The 21258-nt window shown below is 37.7% G+C and overlaps 1 protein-coding gene across 2 annotated transcripts in view; it reads right to left on the bottom strand.

Annotated features, from left to right (window-relative positions):
* The window catches only part of LOC150095258 (uncharacterized), a 512519-nt gene that overhangs the window by 419318 nt on the left and 71943 nt on the right, over positions 1-21258 (bottom strand). For both annotated transcript variants that reach the window (XM_090410467.1, XM_090410466.1), the window contains exon 6: positions 2632-2731. In XM_090410467.1, coding sequence (XP_090266593.1) covers positions 2632-2731 — 100 coding nt within the window. The remainder of the gene's footprint in view (positions 1-2631; positions 2732-21258) is intronic.

A 21258-nucleotide genomic window follows, 5' to 3' on the forward strand; every position in this document is an offset into this window, starting at 1 on the left:
TTGTTTATGGTTATGCTGGAGCAGAATCGAGTTTATTATATGTGTTCATATGCATAATTATATGCATGAACTGATTAACCAACCTTTAGTTGAAAAGCTCGCAACAAAAAATGGGCTGGAAACATTTTACAATATCTCTTTCGCACAAATATTACAGAAAAGGATACATTCGAAGATAATATCCATAGTTCATGCAAATACAAAATTGTTTTCTTTTCTGCAGGTTGATCGATTGGTAGAGCTTCTGCTATAAATGGCTCATGCAAAAGGTTAAGCAAGTTTGAGCGTGGTTAGTAGTTGAAAGGGGTCAATCGTTCTATACTGTTGGTAGTACACTCTCTCTCTCTCTCGATGAGTCTTTGGACTCCCTGGAGGTATCACATAATAATAATAATAAAAAGTATCAGAAAGTTGTATATGGGGGGGGGAATACAGTAATCCTGAAAGAGGAAAGTCTGGGGTCTGTATTGGGACTACTGTTGCTCAAATAAAATATTAATAATATTGGGATGGGTTTACCTGGTATGCAACTGTTTACAGATGATGCAATATTGGGGAAAACAACGCAGAGTCAAGCAGATATTATGGCCTTACAGGAGGAATTGAACAGACTGTCTGAAATTATACACTTGGTGGAAAAACTTTGAAAGCAGAGGAGATATCAGGCATGGTGGTGGACAAGCAACTGTAATTCAAGGGCCGCATTATACAAGTTGTGAATTCGTCATGTCGGATAATGGAAATGATGCAGAAATAAAGTGTATATGAGACCTTGATCAGGCCTCATGTGGATTATTATACACAGATTTGATTTCCTGATTTTTATGATGATGAAAATATGTCAGAAAGGGTCCACAAAAGATTCACAAAGATGTAATAAGTCTTTAGTATATGGAGCATATAGACAGATTTGACAATGCAATCTGGAATGGGGGGGGGGGGGATATGACTGAAACATGTAAGTTGGTCAGAGGTTGTTACCAGGTTAACATGAAAGAAATTGTTTATAGAATACGAGAGGGGTAGAAAAAGAGTACATCCTTAGAAACTGTATAAGGAGTGTGTTAGCAAATGAGGGAGGAGCAGGTTCTTTGCATGCAGAATGGTTAGCGAGTGGAATGCATTGCCTAAGTATGTTGTGAATGCAGACATGCTGAATCGGTTTAAGCCATGGTTGTAAGAGATAGCGTGTACTGTTACATGTCAGTACACAGGAGGGAGGAGAACAGAACAAGAGTCATCCCGACATTCTCAGGATGAAATATAGTATTCACATCATAAGATGTGAATACTATATTTTTTGCTTATAGAGTGGTTTAAATGAGGATAAGGAATTGCCATAGAAACTTGTGAATGTACTGTCAGCAAATGAGTTTAAGGAGATGTATAATAAGAATTGCATGAATAATAGTTAGCATGGGTATCCTGTGATGAGTCGTAGGACTTATGATGCTCAAATAATAATAATGTGTTTTCATAATTAATATACCCATAATAATCATGCCTTTTTTTTTTGTTTGTTTTACTGAAAAACCAATTGACTTGCATTTCCAGGCTACTTATAGAATTGCACTAAATAACTCGCCTGTATACCTTCACCTGACACCATACTGCCTCAAAAATCATTATTGCTACTATTTCTTCCTTACCTATCTTCAGCAGACACAGATCCTCTTCAATTATCAACAGATATTCTTCTCTCCCTCTTGCTCTTTGTGCCTCACAGAAAATACCATACACCTTTACATCTTTATTGATATCAGTACATCATGTTCATTTAATCATGCTTCACTTAATCCAACGATTTTCAACTATCAGAATCAGTTGGCAGTATCAAATTTATTAAATTTTGATACTGCCAACTGATTAATCCTTATCCCTTATTCTTAATACTCCTGAATTTGTGAACAAAACTCATTTTTGTATCCATAGCCACTCCTACTGATGCTGCTTTTCAGCCATGGTTACTCACCATATCTTTATCCTTTATCAAAATGTATCTCGTTCCCTCAAGATTCGGTGATCCTCACATATCCTAAATCACCCTCATACAATGTCTACTGCTTCCAATCCATATTCCCTACACCCACTATCCATGCTCTCTCTCTCTCTTTCCAATCCACTCATCTTGCATACCCATTCTTTAATTCTCATCTCTTACTCCTCCTAATGGTCTCGCACTACTCATCTCTCCCTGTCATAACAATCACTTCAGTCTCATTTATTTTATTCTCTCTCTCTTACAACAGTGACTTTTCCAGTTGACTCGTCCAAATCCATTCAAGTGCAATCAATCAAATTCACACAGTTCCATCCATCCATCCAGCTCTCAGATACATCCCACATGTTCAGAGATTGTACTCTGTTCTTTACACATAGCACTGCTAATATATCATATACTATATTTGCACTGCATCTCAACTCAACTCATTGCTGTCATACCTTACTAGCACAATCTTTCACTTCCATCAATAACTTTCTGATATCCATCCATAACAACTTAAAAGATAGTGTGCAGTTTAATTTTCTCACTTGGTTACAAAAATTAAATTTTAAAATAATTAAATAATAATAAAAGAAACAAAAACAGTAGTTTAATTTTTACTTTAGAAATATTCAGTTAAGATTTACCTGCAAAGTAATAATCCATACTTGTTTCACTATTCAAGCACTTCCTCCACATTTCTACTGTTATTCCACGAATCTTTTCTTGAATAATACCCTCATATTGCTGCAAAAAATTAAATATTTATTAAATTACAAAATGGATGACTAGTGGTACATGTGGACTCTTTTTGGTGACGTGTGATAATATGAAAGACATTTCCTCCATGGTAGACTGAACTCATTTGTCTTACAAATCAACAAATTGTGCTTTTATGTTGAATTTTTTCTTGATAATTATTCATAAGACTATTACACTTTTTTATAAAATCTTTATCAAGTAGCTTTATTTTTATTTATGATTTAGAACCATCGGTTATAACCTAGTCTGTAACCTTCATTTTGTGCTTACTGATTTGTATTCCCTGAGGATGCCAATAGAAACAAATTGGTGAAACATGTAGGAGGATAAAAATAAAGCTACTTGATAAAGATTTTATAAAAAAGTGTAATAGTCTTATAAATTGTGCTTTTCTTGTTGTCTTACTAATGTAATTCAGACCAGTAGTGCACTCAGGATTTAATCTTTGGGGGGGGGGGGGGGTGAGAATACATACTACGCAGTGCATATGACCTATGATTGAGCATCTGCAATGATCACTAATTCATAAGTAGTATAGTTTAAATAGAAGACAAGACACAACATAAATAAAAAATGAATTTTAATTAGGAAAAGATTTTTGGTAAATTTTCTAGTGTTTTTTCCTTCATCTTTGGGGGAGGAGCCTTGCCCCCCCTGGGTGTGCCACTGATTCAGACTACTTTCATTGTCTACTGAAATGCAGTCTTTTCTGGGTCATTTTTAGTGTTTAAGTTAGTGTTATTTTGATTTGTGGAAATTTCTTCTGATCCATAGTTATTGTCTTCATGATGTCTTTTATGAATGCAATAGAAAAGAGTTAAATATTAGAATATTGAAGTGTAGGTGTGAAAACTTGCAAACATATATTCCCACACTCATCCATCCACACCTATACACAGAGTACTAGTCTTCAGTCCATGAATGGCTTTGACAGTTCATCTCAGATATCCTTCCAGGTATGATCAGGAAGAGTAATAACAGAATTATTTGCTAACTAGTCAAGCATCATCCTGATGCATTGTTATCAGGTTCATGCATAACACCAGCAGCCATCCAATAAATTGCTTTATCTGCTATATCATCAAATGGAACTTCTGGTTTGGTTCTCTTAAACAGTGTCAGCTCATCTACATTTAAGACAAGAAAGGAAGGGGGAGGGGGAATAAAAGAATCCAATAAGCAATGTGGCAGTATTTCACCGTTGTGAAAGTCAGTTATCTGCTATTCCCAAGATAACTTTCTAATAATTTTAATATTTCTTTTGTGCAATAGTCTAGCAATAGGATGATGTCTTTTATTTCTCAGGCATCTCCATAAGTCAGTGCCTCATCATGGTAGACCTGCCCTAACCATTGTTCACACAATATCCATCAAACCTCTCCTAGAATTTATTCACCAATGAGGTACTTGCAATCACCTCAGTCAATCATTCCACCTCATTCACTAGCCTTGAAGTAAAAAAAAAAATCTGTCCCTCCTACCCACACTCTTATACAATTTCCTGGGGTTATCCCCATGCTCTCTCTCTCCCTTCCTGCTATATAATGAAAATAGTCTTTGGCATCAATCTTATAAAAACTCTTTAATAACTTATACATTTCTATAATGTTCCTTCTTTTGCACCTATCATCTAGTTTTTGAAGTCCATGGAACTTCATCTGTTCTCATATGGAACATTCCATAGACCTGCCACAAACTTGATCACTTACCTCTAGACTACTTCTTCATCCCTACTGAAACTTATGCGTTTCTATCATGTTCCTTCTTTTGAACCTATCATCTAGTTTTTGAAGTCCAAAGAATTTCAATATGTTCTCATATGGAGCATTCCATAGACCTGCTACAATCTTTATCACTTGCCTCTGGACTACTTCTTCATCCCTACTGAATCCAGATAATTAGATCTATAAACATTCGATATAATCTTCAATAACTTCTAGTAGTAAGACTTATACGTTGGTTAGACAGAACTGGTAATTAGTTTACGGAATTAACAACGCATATAAAGTATATTAATTAAAGGTAACTTTAATGAATAACTTCTATATTTCGGCAATGTCACATCGCCATCTTCAGGAACATAAAGATATGGTATGTGCACTCAGGAACTAACACAAAGCAAATGAGGATGAAAGTAAGAAACTTATATTGTTCCTAAAGTCCTAATGGTGCCCTCTTGCGGGCTAATTTGGTAGTCTTGGCAGTTGGGCTGAAGTGCTCATAATGAAAGTCTCCCAAATTTGGGGCAGCTTCATGCACCCAAATTTGTTGAGGTTAGGAACGTTTTTTAGAGCTGCTGAAGATTCTTTGAATAATCTTTCATATTTAAACTTGCTGCGATGGATTATTTTTGTTTTCATCCAACGAATTTTATGGTGAGTATCTAAGGCATGGTCTGCCAGCCCAGAGCGGCTGTACTGGTGAAACCGGATGTAGTCTTGGTGTTCTGAAATCCTGATATTTGTTGTTCTGCCTGTTTGGCCAAAGTAGGACAATTTGCAGCTGCAAGGGACCTGGTATACACCAGGTAGGTCTAGGGGAAGTGGTTGGTCTTTGGTAGAGCGGATAAGGGATGCCAACTTTTTATATGGTCTGTAACAGGAAGTAAGGTCATATTTTTTGAGGATATTGGTTATTTTTTCAGAGGTGCCCTGGATGTAGGGAATGGTGATAGACTTGGTGTAATCTTTATTGTGGAGGGGGGAGGGGGGTTGTGGTTTACAGGTTTTAGTATTTTTTGGATTTTTTGGGGGTTATAGCCATTGGCTAAGAAAGTGTTGAGGATGTGGTTTAGTTCAATAGTCAGGGCCTTGTCATCTGAGCAGAATAATTTTGCCCTGTTATATAGTGTTTTTATCACCCCATATTGTTGTGAGGGGGGATTGTTGGTGAATGTATCTGCAAGTGTGGGTGGGTTTTCTGTAAACAGAGAAAACCAAAGATCCATCAAGCTGGCGGGTGATTAAAGTGTCTAGGAAGGGGAGGGTGTTGTTTTTTTCTTTTTCTAAGGTGAACTGGACTCTGGGATGTTGGTTGTTTAAGTGTGTTAGGAAGGAGTGGAGTGTGTCTGAGCCATGTGGCCAAATAGCAAACAATCATCCACATAACGATGCCAAATAGTAGGTTTTTGTGGGGCAGAGTTTAAGGTATTCTCTTCAAATGTCTCCATAAAGAAATTGGCCAAGGGTGGGGAAAGTGGTGAACCCATGGCTGTCCCCCCCTATCTGTTTGTAGAACTTTCCTTGCCAAACGAAATAGCCTGAGTTCATTGTGAACTGAAATAGGGCTGAGATATCAGGAGGAAACTTGGCTTGGATGAGCTCAAGGGTTTCTTTGAGTGTGACATTAGTGAATAGGGAGGAGACGTCAAAACTGACCATTATGTCAGTGTGTAGGAGTGTGAGGTTTTCTATACTGGCTTTAAAGTGGGCCGAGTTTTTTTATGTGTGACGGTGTGTTGCCAGTGTAGTGTGTGAGCGTTTTGGCTAAATGTTTGGCTAATTTATATGTGGGGGAATCAATGCCATCCTCTATGGGACGCAATGGCACATTTTGTTTATGTATTTTTGGGAGTCCATATAATCGGGGGGGGGGGGGTGGTCTAGAGTTATAAGGTTTAAGTTTGTTGGCGACTTCCACAGGCCAAGAAGTGACTTTCTTAAGGAGTCTGTGGATAGTTCTAATCTGAGAGCTGGTCGGATTATATTCAATGGGGAGGTAAGTAGTACGGTCTCGTACTAAAGAATTTAGCTTACCTTTGTAGTCTTTTTGATTGAGTACCACAGTGGCGCTTCCCTTATCAGCTTTGGTGATTATTTTTTTTTTTTGTTGTTGTTTTTCAATTCTTGTAGGGCTGTATATTCGTTTTTGGATAAGTTGGATTTTGGAGGTTTGGCTTTAGTGAGAACACCGACTACATCCAGTCTTACGTTGTTGGCGATATGGTTAGGCAGGTTGCGATATCGCCATACCGCAACCTGCCTAACCATATCGCCAACAACGTAAGACTGGATGTAGTCGGTGTTCTCACTAAAGCCAAACCTCCAAAATCCAACTTATCCAAAAACGAATATACAGCCCTACAAGAATTGAAAAACAAAAAAAAAATAATAATAATCACCAAAGCTGATAAGGGAAGCGCCACTGTGGTACTCAATCAAAAAGACTACAAAGGTAAGCTAAATTCTTTAGTACGAGACCGTACTACTTACCTCCCCATTGAATATAATCCGACTAGCTCTCAGATTAGAACTATCCACAGACTCCTTAAGAAAGTCACTTCTTGGCCTGTGGAAGTCACCAACAAACTTAAACCTTATAACTCTAGACCCCCCCCCCCCCGATTATATGGACTCCCAAAAATACATAAACAAAATGAGCCATTGCATCCCATAGTGGATGGCATTGATTCCCCCACATATAAATTAGCCAAACATTTAGCCAAAACGCTCACACACTACACTGGCAACACACCGTCACACATAAAAAAACTCGGCCCACTTTAAAGCCAGTATAGAAAACCTCACACTCCTACACACTGACATAATGGTCAGTTTTGACGTCTCCTCCCTATTCACTAATGTCACACTCAAAGAAACCCTTGAGCTCATCCAAGCCAAGTTTTCTCCCGATATCTCAGCCCTATTTCAGTTCACAATGAACTCAGGCTATTTCGTTTGCAAGGAAAGTTCTACAAACAGTTAGAGGGGACAGCCATGGGTTCACCACTTTCCCCACCCTTGGCCAATTTCTTTATGGAGACATTTGAAGAGAAAGCCTTAAACTCCGCCCCACAAAAACCTACTATTTGGCTTCGTTATGTGGATGATGTGTTTGCTATTTGGCCACATGGCTCAGACACACTCCACTCCTTCCTAACACACTTAAACAACCAACATCCCAGAGTCCAGTATACCTTAGAAAAAGAGGAAAACAACACCCTCCCCTTCCTAGACACTTTAATCACCCGCCAGCTTGATAGATCTTTGGTTTTCTCTGTTTACAGAAAACCCACCCACACTGGCAGATACATTCACCAACAATCCCCCTCCACAACAATATGGGGTGATAAAAACACTATATAACAGGGCAAAATTAATCTGCTCAGATGACAAAGCCCTGACTATTGAACTAAACCACATCCTCAACACTTTCTTAGCCAATGGCTATAACCCCAAAAAAATCCAAAAAATACTAAAACCTGTAAACCACAACCCCCCTCCACAATAAAGATTACACCAAGTCTATCACCATCCCCTACATCCAGGGCACCTCTGAAAAAATAACCAATATCCTCAAAAAATATGACCTTACTTCCTGTTACAGACCATATAAAAAGTTGGCATCCCTTATCCGCTCTACCAAAGACCAACCACTTCCCCTAGACCTACCTGGTGTATACCAGGTCCCTTGCAGCTGCAAATTGTTCTACTTTGGCCAAACAGGTAGAACAACAAATATCAGGATTTCAGAACACCAAGACTACATCCAGTTTCACCAGTACAGCCGCTCTGGGCTGGCAGACCATGCCTTAGATACTCACCATAAAATTCGTTGGAAGAAAACAAAAATAATCCATCGCAGCAAGTTTAAATATGAAAGATTATTCAAAGAATCTTCAGCAGCTCTAAAAAACGTTCCTAACCTCAACAAATTTGGGTGCATGAAGCTGCCCCAAATTTGGGAGACTTTCATTATGAGAACTTCAGCCCAACTGCCAAGACTACCAAATTAGCCCGCAAGAGGGCACCATTAGGACTTTAGGAACAATATTAGTTTCTTGCTTTCTTCCTCATTTGCTTTGTGTTAGTTCCTGAGTGCACATACCATATCTTTATGTTCCTGAAGATGGCAATGTGACATTGCCGAAATATAGAAGTTATTCATTAAAGTTACCTTTAATTAATATACTTTATATGCGTTGTTAATTCCGTAAACTAATTACCAGTTAAATCTTCAATAACAATGTAATCTGATGGTGTTTTGGCCAGTTTTGCAATATCCCTCTAAACTTCAACTCACCATCCACAGTCACTCTTAAATCCCTGGCCTCTTCAATTTCCTGCAATTTAGGTCTATCAGTACAGTACACAGCTTGCGATCTCCTCTTCATCACAAACCTTAAACACTGTGATGTTAACCTGGCAACAGTAGTTTCCTTTTGCACATATTCTTAGTCTAGTGAAGTCACCCTGCAGTATCTCATCATCTTCATTGACGGTCATCTTTCTAGCTTTCTATCATTGGCAAACAGCTAAATATTTCATCTTAAATCATTTCCTATATTACCAGGGCTTGACAAATATGCTTACCAACTAACTTGTGGTGAGTAGACTTTGCTGGCTGGCAAAATAGCTGCAGACTGGACAAAATAGAATATTTTTTTTATTTAATAATATAAAAAAATAATTTCTTCAACAGGCAGTGGTGTAGCAAGGGGGGGGGGGGAGTGCGGAAGGGGAAGTCTGCCCCGGGCGGCACTTTGAACCTTGTTGAACTTTTGCAGTTAATTCTAAAATACAGTCTCGAGAACTCAGTTCCAAATATTGTAATACTACTGTGAATTTTCCTCACAATTGCTGTAAGTGTTGTAAATTTTTGTGAGAGGAGTTTTTCTAAATAAAATTGATTAAGAATTACGTACATTACTATGAAATAGACTTGGCCAATGTCATTGACGATTTTGCTAACAGAAAAGCAAGAAAAATAACATTTTGCAATGTTGAAATTAAAGTTTTACTTCAAAAATAAGCATAGTGTTTTAATTTATTTCCCTATACGGTGTTTTGACTTTTTGTAGTATTTTTGGTATGTATTGAGAGGGGCGGCAAACTCAGGGATTTCCCCAGGCAGCAACTGCTCTAGCTATGCCACTGTCAACAGGTACAACAATATTAATCATTTTCTGGAACTCCCATTAGTTATTTGTACATATTAAAAAATTCATGGTCTTGGGCAAGTTTGTTTTTTTTTGCATGACAAGTAGGGTTTTGCATAATTTGTTGAGCCCTGTATATTACTCATGTACAAATTAAACAGCAGAAGAACAAGTACTGAACACATCATTGTCTACTTCTTTTGGATTCCATTTTCCATACACCAGTCTTTCATATCTTTCTGTCACTCACCCTTTTATGCATATCATCAGCTTCTTATCCATCCCCATTTGCTCCAATTTATGCAAAACAGAGTTCCACATAGAATCCTACAAAAATCCAGTAATATCGTTAAATAGCTCTTCCTTTATTCCTTTATTCACTTTATTATAAAAACACAACCAAATTATTAAGGCATGACCTACTCTTCACAAAACCAATTTCCCTCTATTAAGCGTCATATTCCTCTCCATCTAGTCCTGAATTCTTTTACTAGTTTTTCCAATTTCTTAACCATTACCTCTGAGATCATAATTGGCCTATAATTTGCTACTTCTGTTTTGGAGTCTTCTGCATTTGGAACTGTTTTTGCACTCTTTCCGTTGCCCACACACTTTTCCAGAAGTGAAGCTTAAATTAAATACACTGGTCAGAATAGCTGCCAACTTCCTTTCACATTCTCCTAATACTCAGGCTGATATGTCATCTAATCCCATTGGTGTGTTTGCATTAAGGTTCTGCCATGTCAAAAACATTTCCAATTCATCTTCCTCTATTCTCCCATCAATATGACATCTAGCATGGTAATATCTCAACCTGGGCAGTACACACTTGCAAAATGATCACTCAGTAAGCAAACTATGTCATTTACTTCTGTTGCCTTCCAATATCAGCAGTTGTTAAAATCATCCTTCCATAGGCATTCTTCCTTTTACCTACTGAATTCTGAGATTTCTTTTCACTTCATCAGCTATCTTCCTCTCATAATTAGCTTTGACCTTCCTTACCATACAGATCACTGTCCTTGTACTGCTCATGGACTTAGCAATCACCCTTTTCTTTATATTCCCTCCACAACTTTTTCTTCAAACTCCTGCTTGATGATGATGGTGCTATTCATCCATCCATCTAACTACTTTTGATTTATCTTTCTGACTCTGGGTATACAGTTTGATACTACTTTCTTCAAACACCTCTTGACCATCTCCCATATGCTGCTGACATCTCTCCTTTCAAATTCTATCATGGCACTGCTATAAGCCAACTCCTCAGTTTAGTATAATCACCTGCTGTAATTCCACATGCATCCCATCTTAACAAAAACATTTTACATGTATAGCATCTCTCAGGTCAAGACCACATGATTGCTTACCCCCAAGCAGAGGCAATGTGGCTACAATGCCACACTGCCATCAGAGAACATTCAGTTCTCTGATGCTGTGACCAATCCAGTACAACTGAACCTTAAGTCCTCTTCATTACACATCTCAGGTAATTATCTCTTAGCAGCTATATAAATGCCATTCATATGCCTTGTTGTGACCATTCCTTCTTCCTATCTGTATCTTCATAACTGAAGTACCCTCGTAATAATTACTCTCCTTGTACTAATTGCAAAAATTTGCCAGTATATACCATCCATACTCTCCCTTATATCCCCTCGCCTATAGCAGCAATCATCTTTCTAATGTAAACTACTCTTTTTTGCTTCAATTCTTTTGCTATCATGAATGATTCTGATTCCCTAGAGGTCCATCTCAATAATAATAATTGCATTCTATCCCTATGACCACATCATTCTCTGTCAACCATGTCTCAGTAATGAGTATAACTTTAGGACAGATGAACTAATCTATGCCAAAAAAAAAGAAGTCCTAGCCCTTATTTCAGATACTTCTGGCATTAGCATACATAAACTCAGTGGTGGAGCTAGAGCTTTTACTGCTCGGGGTGGTCCCTGAGTTTGCTGCCCCTCTCAATACAAACCAAAAAGACAAAAAGTCAAAATGACATATAAGGAAATAAATTAAAACACTATGTTTATTTTTGAAGTAAAATTTAAATTTCAACATTGTAAAATGTTATTTTTCTTGCTTTTCTGTTAGCAAAATCATCGATCACATTGTCGAAGTCTATTTCATAGTAATGTAGGTAATTCTTAATCAATTTTATTTAGAAAAACTCCTCTTATGATTAGCAACACTTACAGCAATTGTGAGGAAAATTCGCTGTAGTATTACAATACTTGGAACTGAGTTCTCGAGACTACATTTTAGAATTAACTGTGAAAGTTCAAAAAGATTCAAAGTGCCGCCTGGGGTGGACTGCCCCTAGCTATGCCTCTGAATAAACTGCAATACTCCCTTCATCCCACAATCTCCTTCACTTCATGTGTCGATGATTTCACTACAACTCTGAACCTGGGGCACAACATTTAGAATCATGTGATAATTAACCTTCTTACTCACCAATGGGTTGTCTGCACCCACATCAATCTGCATCTCACCTGAACATTCCAGTTTACCTGACTGCACTTCCAAACTCTCACCAAAAAATACTTTTTCAATAAACTTAATTCTGAATCCATTCAAAAGCAAACCATCTACCTTATGTTAAGTCCTGTCCACCAATCTTATTGCAAACATTCTCAAAATCCACACAATTCCTTGTACAGTAACTTGTTCACAATCACAGTACTTTTCAGCTTGCCTCTATCAAACTATGGCAGCAGATTCACAATTTTTATTTTCTCACCCTTCTTATTTGCTGGTACCAGTAACTCTCATATCTTCTCACATCTCACACTTGTTGCTTTCCCATATCATTTGTACTAGCCAAGTTTAAATGCACATTTCCACTACATTTGAATGGAAAAATTTTCAAGATAATTGATATCTGAGGTAAGTATTCAAAGCAAAACACTGAGAAAATCCTCAACAAGTTAAATAGATTGTGCAAATAGACTTTAATCAATGTGTATTGGAATAACTGGTGTTGGTACTGTGCAGTTGGCTAACATTTTTATGATGTGCAGATCCCAGAAACAGAGAGAGAGAAGGAGAGAGAGGGAATGGAACTTAATAACACACTTGTAGCTAAGTACTAATATGTGGTCCACGATGCATATAAAAATTGCAAGGAAGAAATAAAATTATTTCTTCCTTGCAATAAAATAAAATTATGTGCTACAACTATTTGAATGAAAATAGGTAAAATTTAAAAGTTATGAAAGTCTAGCTAGCCTGACTTCGAAAACTTTTTAATTTTACCCTTTTTAAAAAAGTATAATCACCAGATTAATTTATTTCTGCCTCTAACTTATTCTCACTCTAAATACATTCCTCTTCTTAAGCTATTTGATCTTTTGTTTTTTCTTTACTGCAAAAGTGATACTTAATGCTGTAGTGACATCCAAAATACCTTGGTAGAACTCAGTTTGAAGCATGATTAATCACCATTCATTTGTTGACAGTGAACAAGTTTAAGGAGAGGTACGATAGGTTTTGTGTGTATAAACATTAGTGTAGAAGTCTCCCACAATGAATCTCCAGACACCATGGAGATATTGTATAATAATAATAATTTCACTTCTACCCAATTTCTTCTTTGAATTCTAAGGATACATTCACATACATTCAGATCACTTAAGCATTTAAAGAGATTCTCATGCATTACCGATATCTTTGCTATTCATTTTCTGATGTCCCATAGTATCAGACAAAGATAATTTTTTCTGAGTTGCTTATATTAATTTTCATTCAAGGGGTTGGCCACTTGGTCTCTGAATCCTCTCTACCACTTTCTTATCCACAAGAAACCCAGGTGACCAAATCATAACCTTAAAAAGAGAGATAATAACTTTCTTATCATTACTTGTTAGCATGTTTTTCAGCATCCAAGTAATCTTTTGAGCTATTTTATCAACTTTTGCTATATGCCCTCTATCCACCATTCTCCCCAGGTCCCTAGCCTAATCAATTTTCTGCAACTCAGTACCATCAATGTATACACAGTAGGCAACCCAAAGTGCACGACCTTACATTTCGCCAGATTAAATTGACAATAATTATCCTATGTCCACAAGGCCAATTTGTATAAATTATCCTGCAGGATATCTAATAAATAATAATAAATTACCTAATGCCTTTATCTATATATATTGTGGGATATCTGATTAAACAACTATTGCCCTCCCCCAGTTTTAAATGATCAGCAAACAACTGAATATTCTCTCTTAACCATGTTGCCATCAATATGGATAAAATACACCATTCCTCATACACTTCATATCCATCATATATTTCAATGTAATATGAAATGTATTACAATTTTAATATGCACTTTGCATCCATGGTACACCCTGATGTATATACACGTCATGGCCAGTTGGGTGGTTAAATCTTTTCCTATATCATTCATATATAAATTAAACGGTAGTGGTCCTAGTACAGAGTACTCCACTAGTCTCCCTCATTCGTCTAGATTCCACTCCACCATACTACTCTCTATTGTCTCTCTGTCAGTACCCACCTATCCATGCTACCAGATTCATATCCATTCCATTTGCTCAAACTTTTGTAATAGTTCTCCATGTTGTATTCCATCATATGCTTTTGCAAAGTCCAGCAGTATCATGGTGTAGCCATTTCCTTTATCCAACTCCACTGTAACTTAATTATAAAATGTGAATAAATCACTAAGACAGGATCTACCCTTTTACAAAGTTGTGCTGCCCAATATACAATATTATATTCCTATTCACCCACTGTTGAATTTTACCTTTAAACAATTTTTCCAATACTTTTACAACCACTCCTAACCATCCCACTGTCAATTCACATTGATATTTTTTAATATGATTCACAACTCTTGTTCATCTATCTCAATTTAGCCATGCATCTCTATCACATTCAGTAATTGCAAAATCTCCACCTAGATGATATACCGTGCAAAAATATCACTTAGCAACTCAATTTTGATTGCCTCTATCAACTTCGTACCATTAGCATTTATTAAAGTCATCCTACCATATTAATTTTCACTCTTACTTGCTACATAACAAAAAAAAAACTCTTTTGGATTTAGAGAGAAAATTAGCCTGCTTAGCGATCTCTCACAATCTGATTTAGCCTTTCTTACTACACTAATCACTCTTCTTGCTTGCACTTTTTACTGCATGTGAATATGCTGATCACCTTTTTCTTTATATTCCCTCCAAGTATTTTCTTTCGTCACAGCTGTTGCTTTATATCTCTACTCCACTTAATATGGTTTATCATCAAGTGCTGATAAAGGTCCTTGGGTATGCAGTCTGATACTGCTTCTCTCAAACAATCTCTGATCACTTTCTATGAGCTATTGACATTCTTTATCTGTATCTTCTCAAGCCATAACACTGCACCCAGATGTCTCCAAAGACTGTCATAATTACAAGCTTTATAGTTCAACATAACCTCTTTCTTGACAGAGAAAGCCACATGTTTAGCAACAGAACAAGAATGCATGGTCACTCATGCCTTAGTTATTAACTAGACACAGAATATCACCCTTTGATGCTCTTGCTAAATCCAGCACTCTCAAACTCCTAGTCCCAACTACTTGGGCAACTCGTGCATAGACACTGCGGAACTGCAGCGCCCCCAATTTTTCTCGATACATAAATATATTTATTAATTTATTTATATATTTGCTTGTAATATTTAATTTTATCATCAACAATCCTATTCAATTCTCTTATTGTGTATAAAAATATAATAAAAACCCATCTTGTAGCACTTAGGAGGGCGAAGGACGCTAGTAGCACTATGTTTACCACAGTGCCATATCGCTACGCGCGCAAGCATTCACATCATACTGAGTTGCGAGTTATTAGCGTAATGCGGCACTGTCCGTCGCGCAGTTCCAGGATGTTGGATGTTTACAGTATATGCAGTAGAGTGTTCATAGTGCTTATCATGTTTACTCCGTCTCTATAAATATTGGGACATTACAATTAAAGACATAACATTTGTTATAGTTTTTTTTTTTTTCAGAACATTATTGGGGTTATGATAATTGTAACAATTGTAAGGTAATTTCAACAGATCAAGATGTAAAGTCTGCGTACAACCGGCTGCTGTACGCAGACTTTAAAATAAAGTCAAAGACAAGAAACTTTAGAAGCCATGGGAGGAAAAAAAATAAGTGGTTTCGCTTGAAAGAAGAGAGTGTGAGGAACCTTTCAGGGAGAAGGTGTTAGAGAGGATTTCGAATGGACTTGAAAGTGTACAAGATTGGTGGAGACATAATTCCAAAGCAATTCTAAGCTGTGCAATCGCGGTGCTTGGTGAAATATCCGGAAAGATCAGAGAGCAGAAGGAGGGTTGGTGGTGGAATAATAATGTACAAGAAGCAGTGGCGGCTAAGAGGAAGGCAAAGCAAAAGTGGAACAAGTCAAGAGTGGAAGCGAACAGAGAGAAGTACAGAGAGAAAAAGCGAGAAGCCAAGAGAATTGTTGCACAGGCGAAGGCCATGGTATATCAAGACATTTATGATCAATTAGAAACAAAGGGAGGACAGAGAAAGATTTATCGATTGGCAAAATGTAGAAATAAGGCATCAAAGGACATCATACATGTGAAATAGAATCAAAGACTCTGGAGGAAGGGTATTAAGGAGGGATGTGGATATAAGAAACAGATGGAAAATATACTCTGAAGGGCTTTTCAATGAAGAAAATGCAAGAACTCACAGAGAAGATGGGGAGCCTTATGAGGGGATGGTGCAGAACATTAGTAGAGTGGAAGTGAAGGAATCCATAAAGAAGGTGAAGAATGGAAAATCGGGGGCCCTGACAGGATTCCAGTGAAGCATGGAAGGCATTGGGGGAAGATGGAATTGACCTGCTGTGGGACCTGTTAATAAAAATTTGTCAACAGGAAAATATACCCAAGGAATGGAGGGAAAGTACTCTTGTCCCCATCTGCAAGAGTAAAGGGGATGCACAAGACTATAAAAATTACAGAGGAATAAAGTTGATGTCCCACACAATAAAAATCCTAGAGAGGGTTCTTGATGGAAGACTGAGGAAGGAGATGGAGATTGCAAAGGAGCAATTTGGCTTCGTGCCCGGTCGATGGACGACAGATGCTATCTTTGGGTTACGACAGATGAGGGAAAAGTTTCTAGAGAAGCAACAGGAGCTACATCTGGTATTTATTGATCTGGAGAAATCATATGATAGAGTGCCAAGGTAAGAAGTCTGGAGGTGTCTGAGGGAGAAGAAGGTACCGGAGAAATATGTCAGGTTGGTGTAGGAGATGTACAGAAATGTGAAGACAAGAGTTCGAACCTGTCTGGGAGAGACAGAAAGTTTTCCAGTGAGTTGGCTTGCATCAAGGCTCAGAATTAAGTCCGTTCCTGTTTAATAATGTGACGAAGGAGGTCAGAGAAGATGCGCCTTGGGCTATGTTGTATGCAGATGACCTCGTGCTGTGTGCAGAATCAAGAGAAGAAGGGGCAGCTAAACTGGAAAGTTGGAGGAAAGTACTGGAAGGGAGATTTATGAGACTGAGCAAAAGTAACACAGAGTATATGTGTTGCAAAGTGAATGGCAGCCAGGAGAGAGATCTGGAGCTGGAAGGAAATGTCATCAGGAAGGTCAGCGACTTTAAATACTTAGGTTCAACAATGAAAAAGGATGGTGAGGCTGAGAAGGAAGTGGGATGCAGGATGCAAGCAGGACGGAGAGATATGGCTGGAGGAACTGGAGAGATATGGCTGAAGTTCTATGCGATAAGAGGGTGTCGATAAATCTAAAAGGCAAAATCTACAGGACAATAGTGAGACCAGCTATGACGTATGCTATGGAAACTGGCCATGAGGAAAAATAACATCAACAGGATGGAGCTAGCAGAGATGAGAATGCTTAGGTGGATGTACGGTGTGACCAGAAAGGATTGTCTGAGAAATGACTGTGTAAAGGGAATAGTGAAAGTTACGAACTTAGGAGCAAAGATATAGCAGGCAAGGTTGAGATGGTTTGGTCGTGTGATGAGAAGGGTTAGCCACATCTCAATAAAGTGATGTGGTTTCAGCCCAAGACAGGAGGTTGTGGAGGAGACTCACCACAAACAGTGACCCTACTTTAGTGGGAAAATCTGAAGAAGAAGATTGCGTTATGATAATGGATTTTATTTTAAAGTAATTTTGAATTATACTAACTGTACAATTTTATTGATAATAAACAATATTTTTTCATGAAACAAAACAAGAAGAATATATTTTATTTTTAAGTAATTTTAAATTATACCAAACTGTATCATTTTATCGATAATAAATATTTTTTTCGTTATTATTATTACACGACACCTCCAGAGAGTCCAACAACTCATCGAAGGAGGGCACCTGCTCTACAGCTCTGTCTCCACCACTCATCCACAACTGACCGCAACTGCACCGACGCCATCTACCACCGACCACCGCCACTAATTTCCACATACAATCACAAACATCCATGCCCACGGCGGGATTCGAGTCCACAGCCTGTTGGCTGGAGAGCCGATACGCTAGCCATTCGGCCAGCCAAGCTGGCCAAGTAGTCAGCGTATTTTTCATGTTTTTTTTTTTTTTTTTAATTTTTACCATAATTTTGATATTTTATCCAAACACATATACACTGTACTTACAGTGTGTATGTATATATCGAAAGTTGCAGCACCCTAACGATTTCAAGCCACAAGCCGCCACTGCCCATCTATAACATGTTGTTTGATCTTCCCTGCCCCCCTTTCCTCCCTTTAATGTATGTCCCCCATGGATGAAGTCTCACATAATAATTGTTCCACCTCCACTCATTATGCTAATCTGCTGATACCTGGCATCTATCTCCTCCTGTGGAGCCCCTGGACTATAGAAGCAACCAACAAAATAAGGTGTGCTGAAAAGTTGTGGTAATCACCATGAAGGAACTGACATGTCTGAAATATCATCTTATATATCTAAAAGAAAAGAACAAATTATTACAGTTTGATGACAAATGTGGGTCAAAGGGTTTTAAGATATTTTCTTTCTAGTGGTTATATCAATTGCTTTAATATCAATTTTGTTTTAGGTGTTTATCAGAACTTTTCAGCTCCCCCCCCCGTCATATTTTATCCAATTGGACTCTATTTCACACCAGACAGCCTCAAATGAATCACATCCCTCTCAATCTCCAAAAGTTAGATGGGGGCTAAAACAGCCTTGCCTACGCCCTTTAGGGGAAATAAAAGGTGTTAACTGATTTTTTTATTTATTTAAAATAAATAAATAAACAAAGACCATTCTAAGTTTAATTGCCATTGCCAGCTGGAGAATTTTTTCTAAGCCTTTCTTTGAGTGGCTTCTGAATTAGTCTCAGTGGAAGTGATGTCAGCACTCCTCAGCGCTAAATCGCCCAAAGGTAGACTTCGAGTTCAAGTCTAGTTGCCGACTAGAGGAACTTTTACTAAGCCTTTTTTTGAGGAGAGTGCTAGAATCGCCGGAGAACGTGGCGGGGAATTTGAGCTATCCTAAAAAAAGTTTTTTTTAATCGATGAATAGTGTGATTACTGTCGAGATTTCTGCTAAGTTGTTTTTCTGTAATACATGTGTTCTTCGGTGGTTGTTTTTGGAGTTAGTTGTTGTCGCTATATTGTATATTTTGATTACTGAGAAGACGCGGTCGGAATCGGATGCATAACGGTGTAAGAGAAAACGAAGATAACATAAGTTTTCATTATTTAGTTTTATTTATATTTAGTATACAGTAATCCCTCGATTAGTGCCCCTAATGCGTTCTTTAAAACAGGCGCATTAATCGAAAACGCACTAATCGAATATAATAACCTATGGGAAAAAGTATAATTCGTTCCTCAAATTTCTATTTTGAACCTTAATTTTTTTATAAAAGAATTAAGGTATGTCTCAGGGCCTAGTTAAACGAAAACCATGAAGCTGAAAGACAACAAAACATATTCAGAATATAAATTTTATTATTCTACTTCTTAACAAAGAATTGAGCTAACGTAGTTTGGCCGGTATTTTGTTTCCTTTTATTCATACAACCGACGGTATGGCCCTATTGCCTCTTCTACTCTGCAAATTTTACTGCTTCTCTCTTCATGGGGGGTCAGCCTCCAAGAATTGCTGTTTACGAACTTCGATTGTACGAAAAATATTTTCAAATTGTTTCTGTAAAATCTCTTTTGGCTGACTATCAGTAGTTACATTTTCTTCATATTCTTTGGGATCTTCCCGCTGTGCATCTAAATTTAGCCGATCGGAATCACTCAGTTCTTCAGAATGAGATTTAATTAACTCTTGGACGTTATCATCGAAGGGGAGAAAGAACTGAAGGACGTACAGATTGGTCGCCAACAAGCGAAATCACGTGCTTTTTTGATAAAATTTCCTAACTGTTATACAAGCAAAATAGTTACCACTTTAAAAACTGCAATGATCATAAAAGAGAAGTTAATTTTCCGACGTGTAATAATAAACAACTCATCCCAGAAGACGGATTGATTACCCTATTATCGGAATGGATTCTCCTTTTTGTGACATGCGCAGAAGTGTCGAAGGGTCTCAAATATGTGGGCGTACTTTAGCAGACGACATAACTTTTGGAGGTAAAAATTTGGAACATAGGATGCATAGTGCACATGGAAGTACTTTTAAATGTTTTAAATCGGTAACTAAAGTATTTCTTTCTGGTGAGTGATTTTTTGAAATAGTTAGCCATAAAAATGCATAAATAGCAAATTTTTAAAATCTGTAACATTTACTTTTAAGATTTATATACGCGCACTAATCGAATTTTAGAGGGGCACTAATTGAATTTCGGTATCGAAAAAAAAATGACGCAATAATCGAAAACGCACTAATCGAGGACGCATTAATCGAGGGATTAGTGTACTTAAATGTTTTGTTTGTATTTTGTTTGTACTTTTATTTATATATTGAATAGTTATACCTATAGTTATTTTCCTTCATACATATTTAGCGTTTAGTTGTAAAAGTTCCTCGCCACCATTTTGAATAATTGCGGCTGTGGCAGCTAAAACTGCAAATGACGTATCACCAAGTCCACCCCTATTTAACGACTCCATTTTGCGTGATATAATACGGGATTTTGTGCATGCGGGACTTGTGGAATGTATGCGTCCCGGCGGTTGTATATGTGGCAGGTGAGAGAAGGGGAAATACGTATATACGCAAAATGCAGGCAATGGAAGGAACTTGGTGCGTTAGAGATGACTATAACTGACCTCGTTTAGTCAAAGGTGGGAGATTCTCCACATAGAGAGATGAGTGTTATGAGTGGTATGAGTTAGAATGGTGAGTCTGTTGCCGCGGTATGACAGAGAGTAGTTTAGGAGGGCCATAATCGCCAATGACATTATGCGCAGGTTATGCAGATGTTGTGGTGTGGAATTCGTGGACGTGTGGAATGAGTTTGATGGGCGAAAGGACTTATACAAGATGGATGGCCTGAATTTGAATGGATTTGGTGTGCGAAGACTGGAAAAAGTGTTGCTGAATGAAGTGAAAATGGATGTGCAGAACCAGGGAAACTAGAACTACCAAGGATGGGGGGGAGTGGATATGCAGACATCAGTGAGACAGTTGAGTGTAAAA

The sequence above is a fragment of the Typopeltis vanoorti genome, chromosome 20 (assembly GCF_054136105.1).
Source record: "Typopeltis vanoorti isolate ZY-2024b chromosome 20, IOZ_Tvanoo_1.0, whole genome shotgun sequence".
Classification (NCBI taxonomy): domain Eukaryota; kingdom Metazoa; phylum Arthropoda; class Arachnida; order Uropygi; family Thelyphonidae; genus Typopeltis; species Typopeltis vanoorti.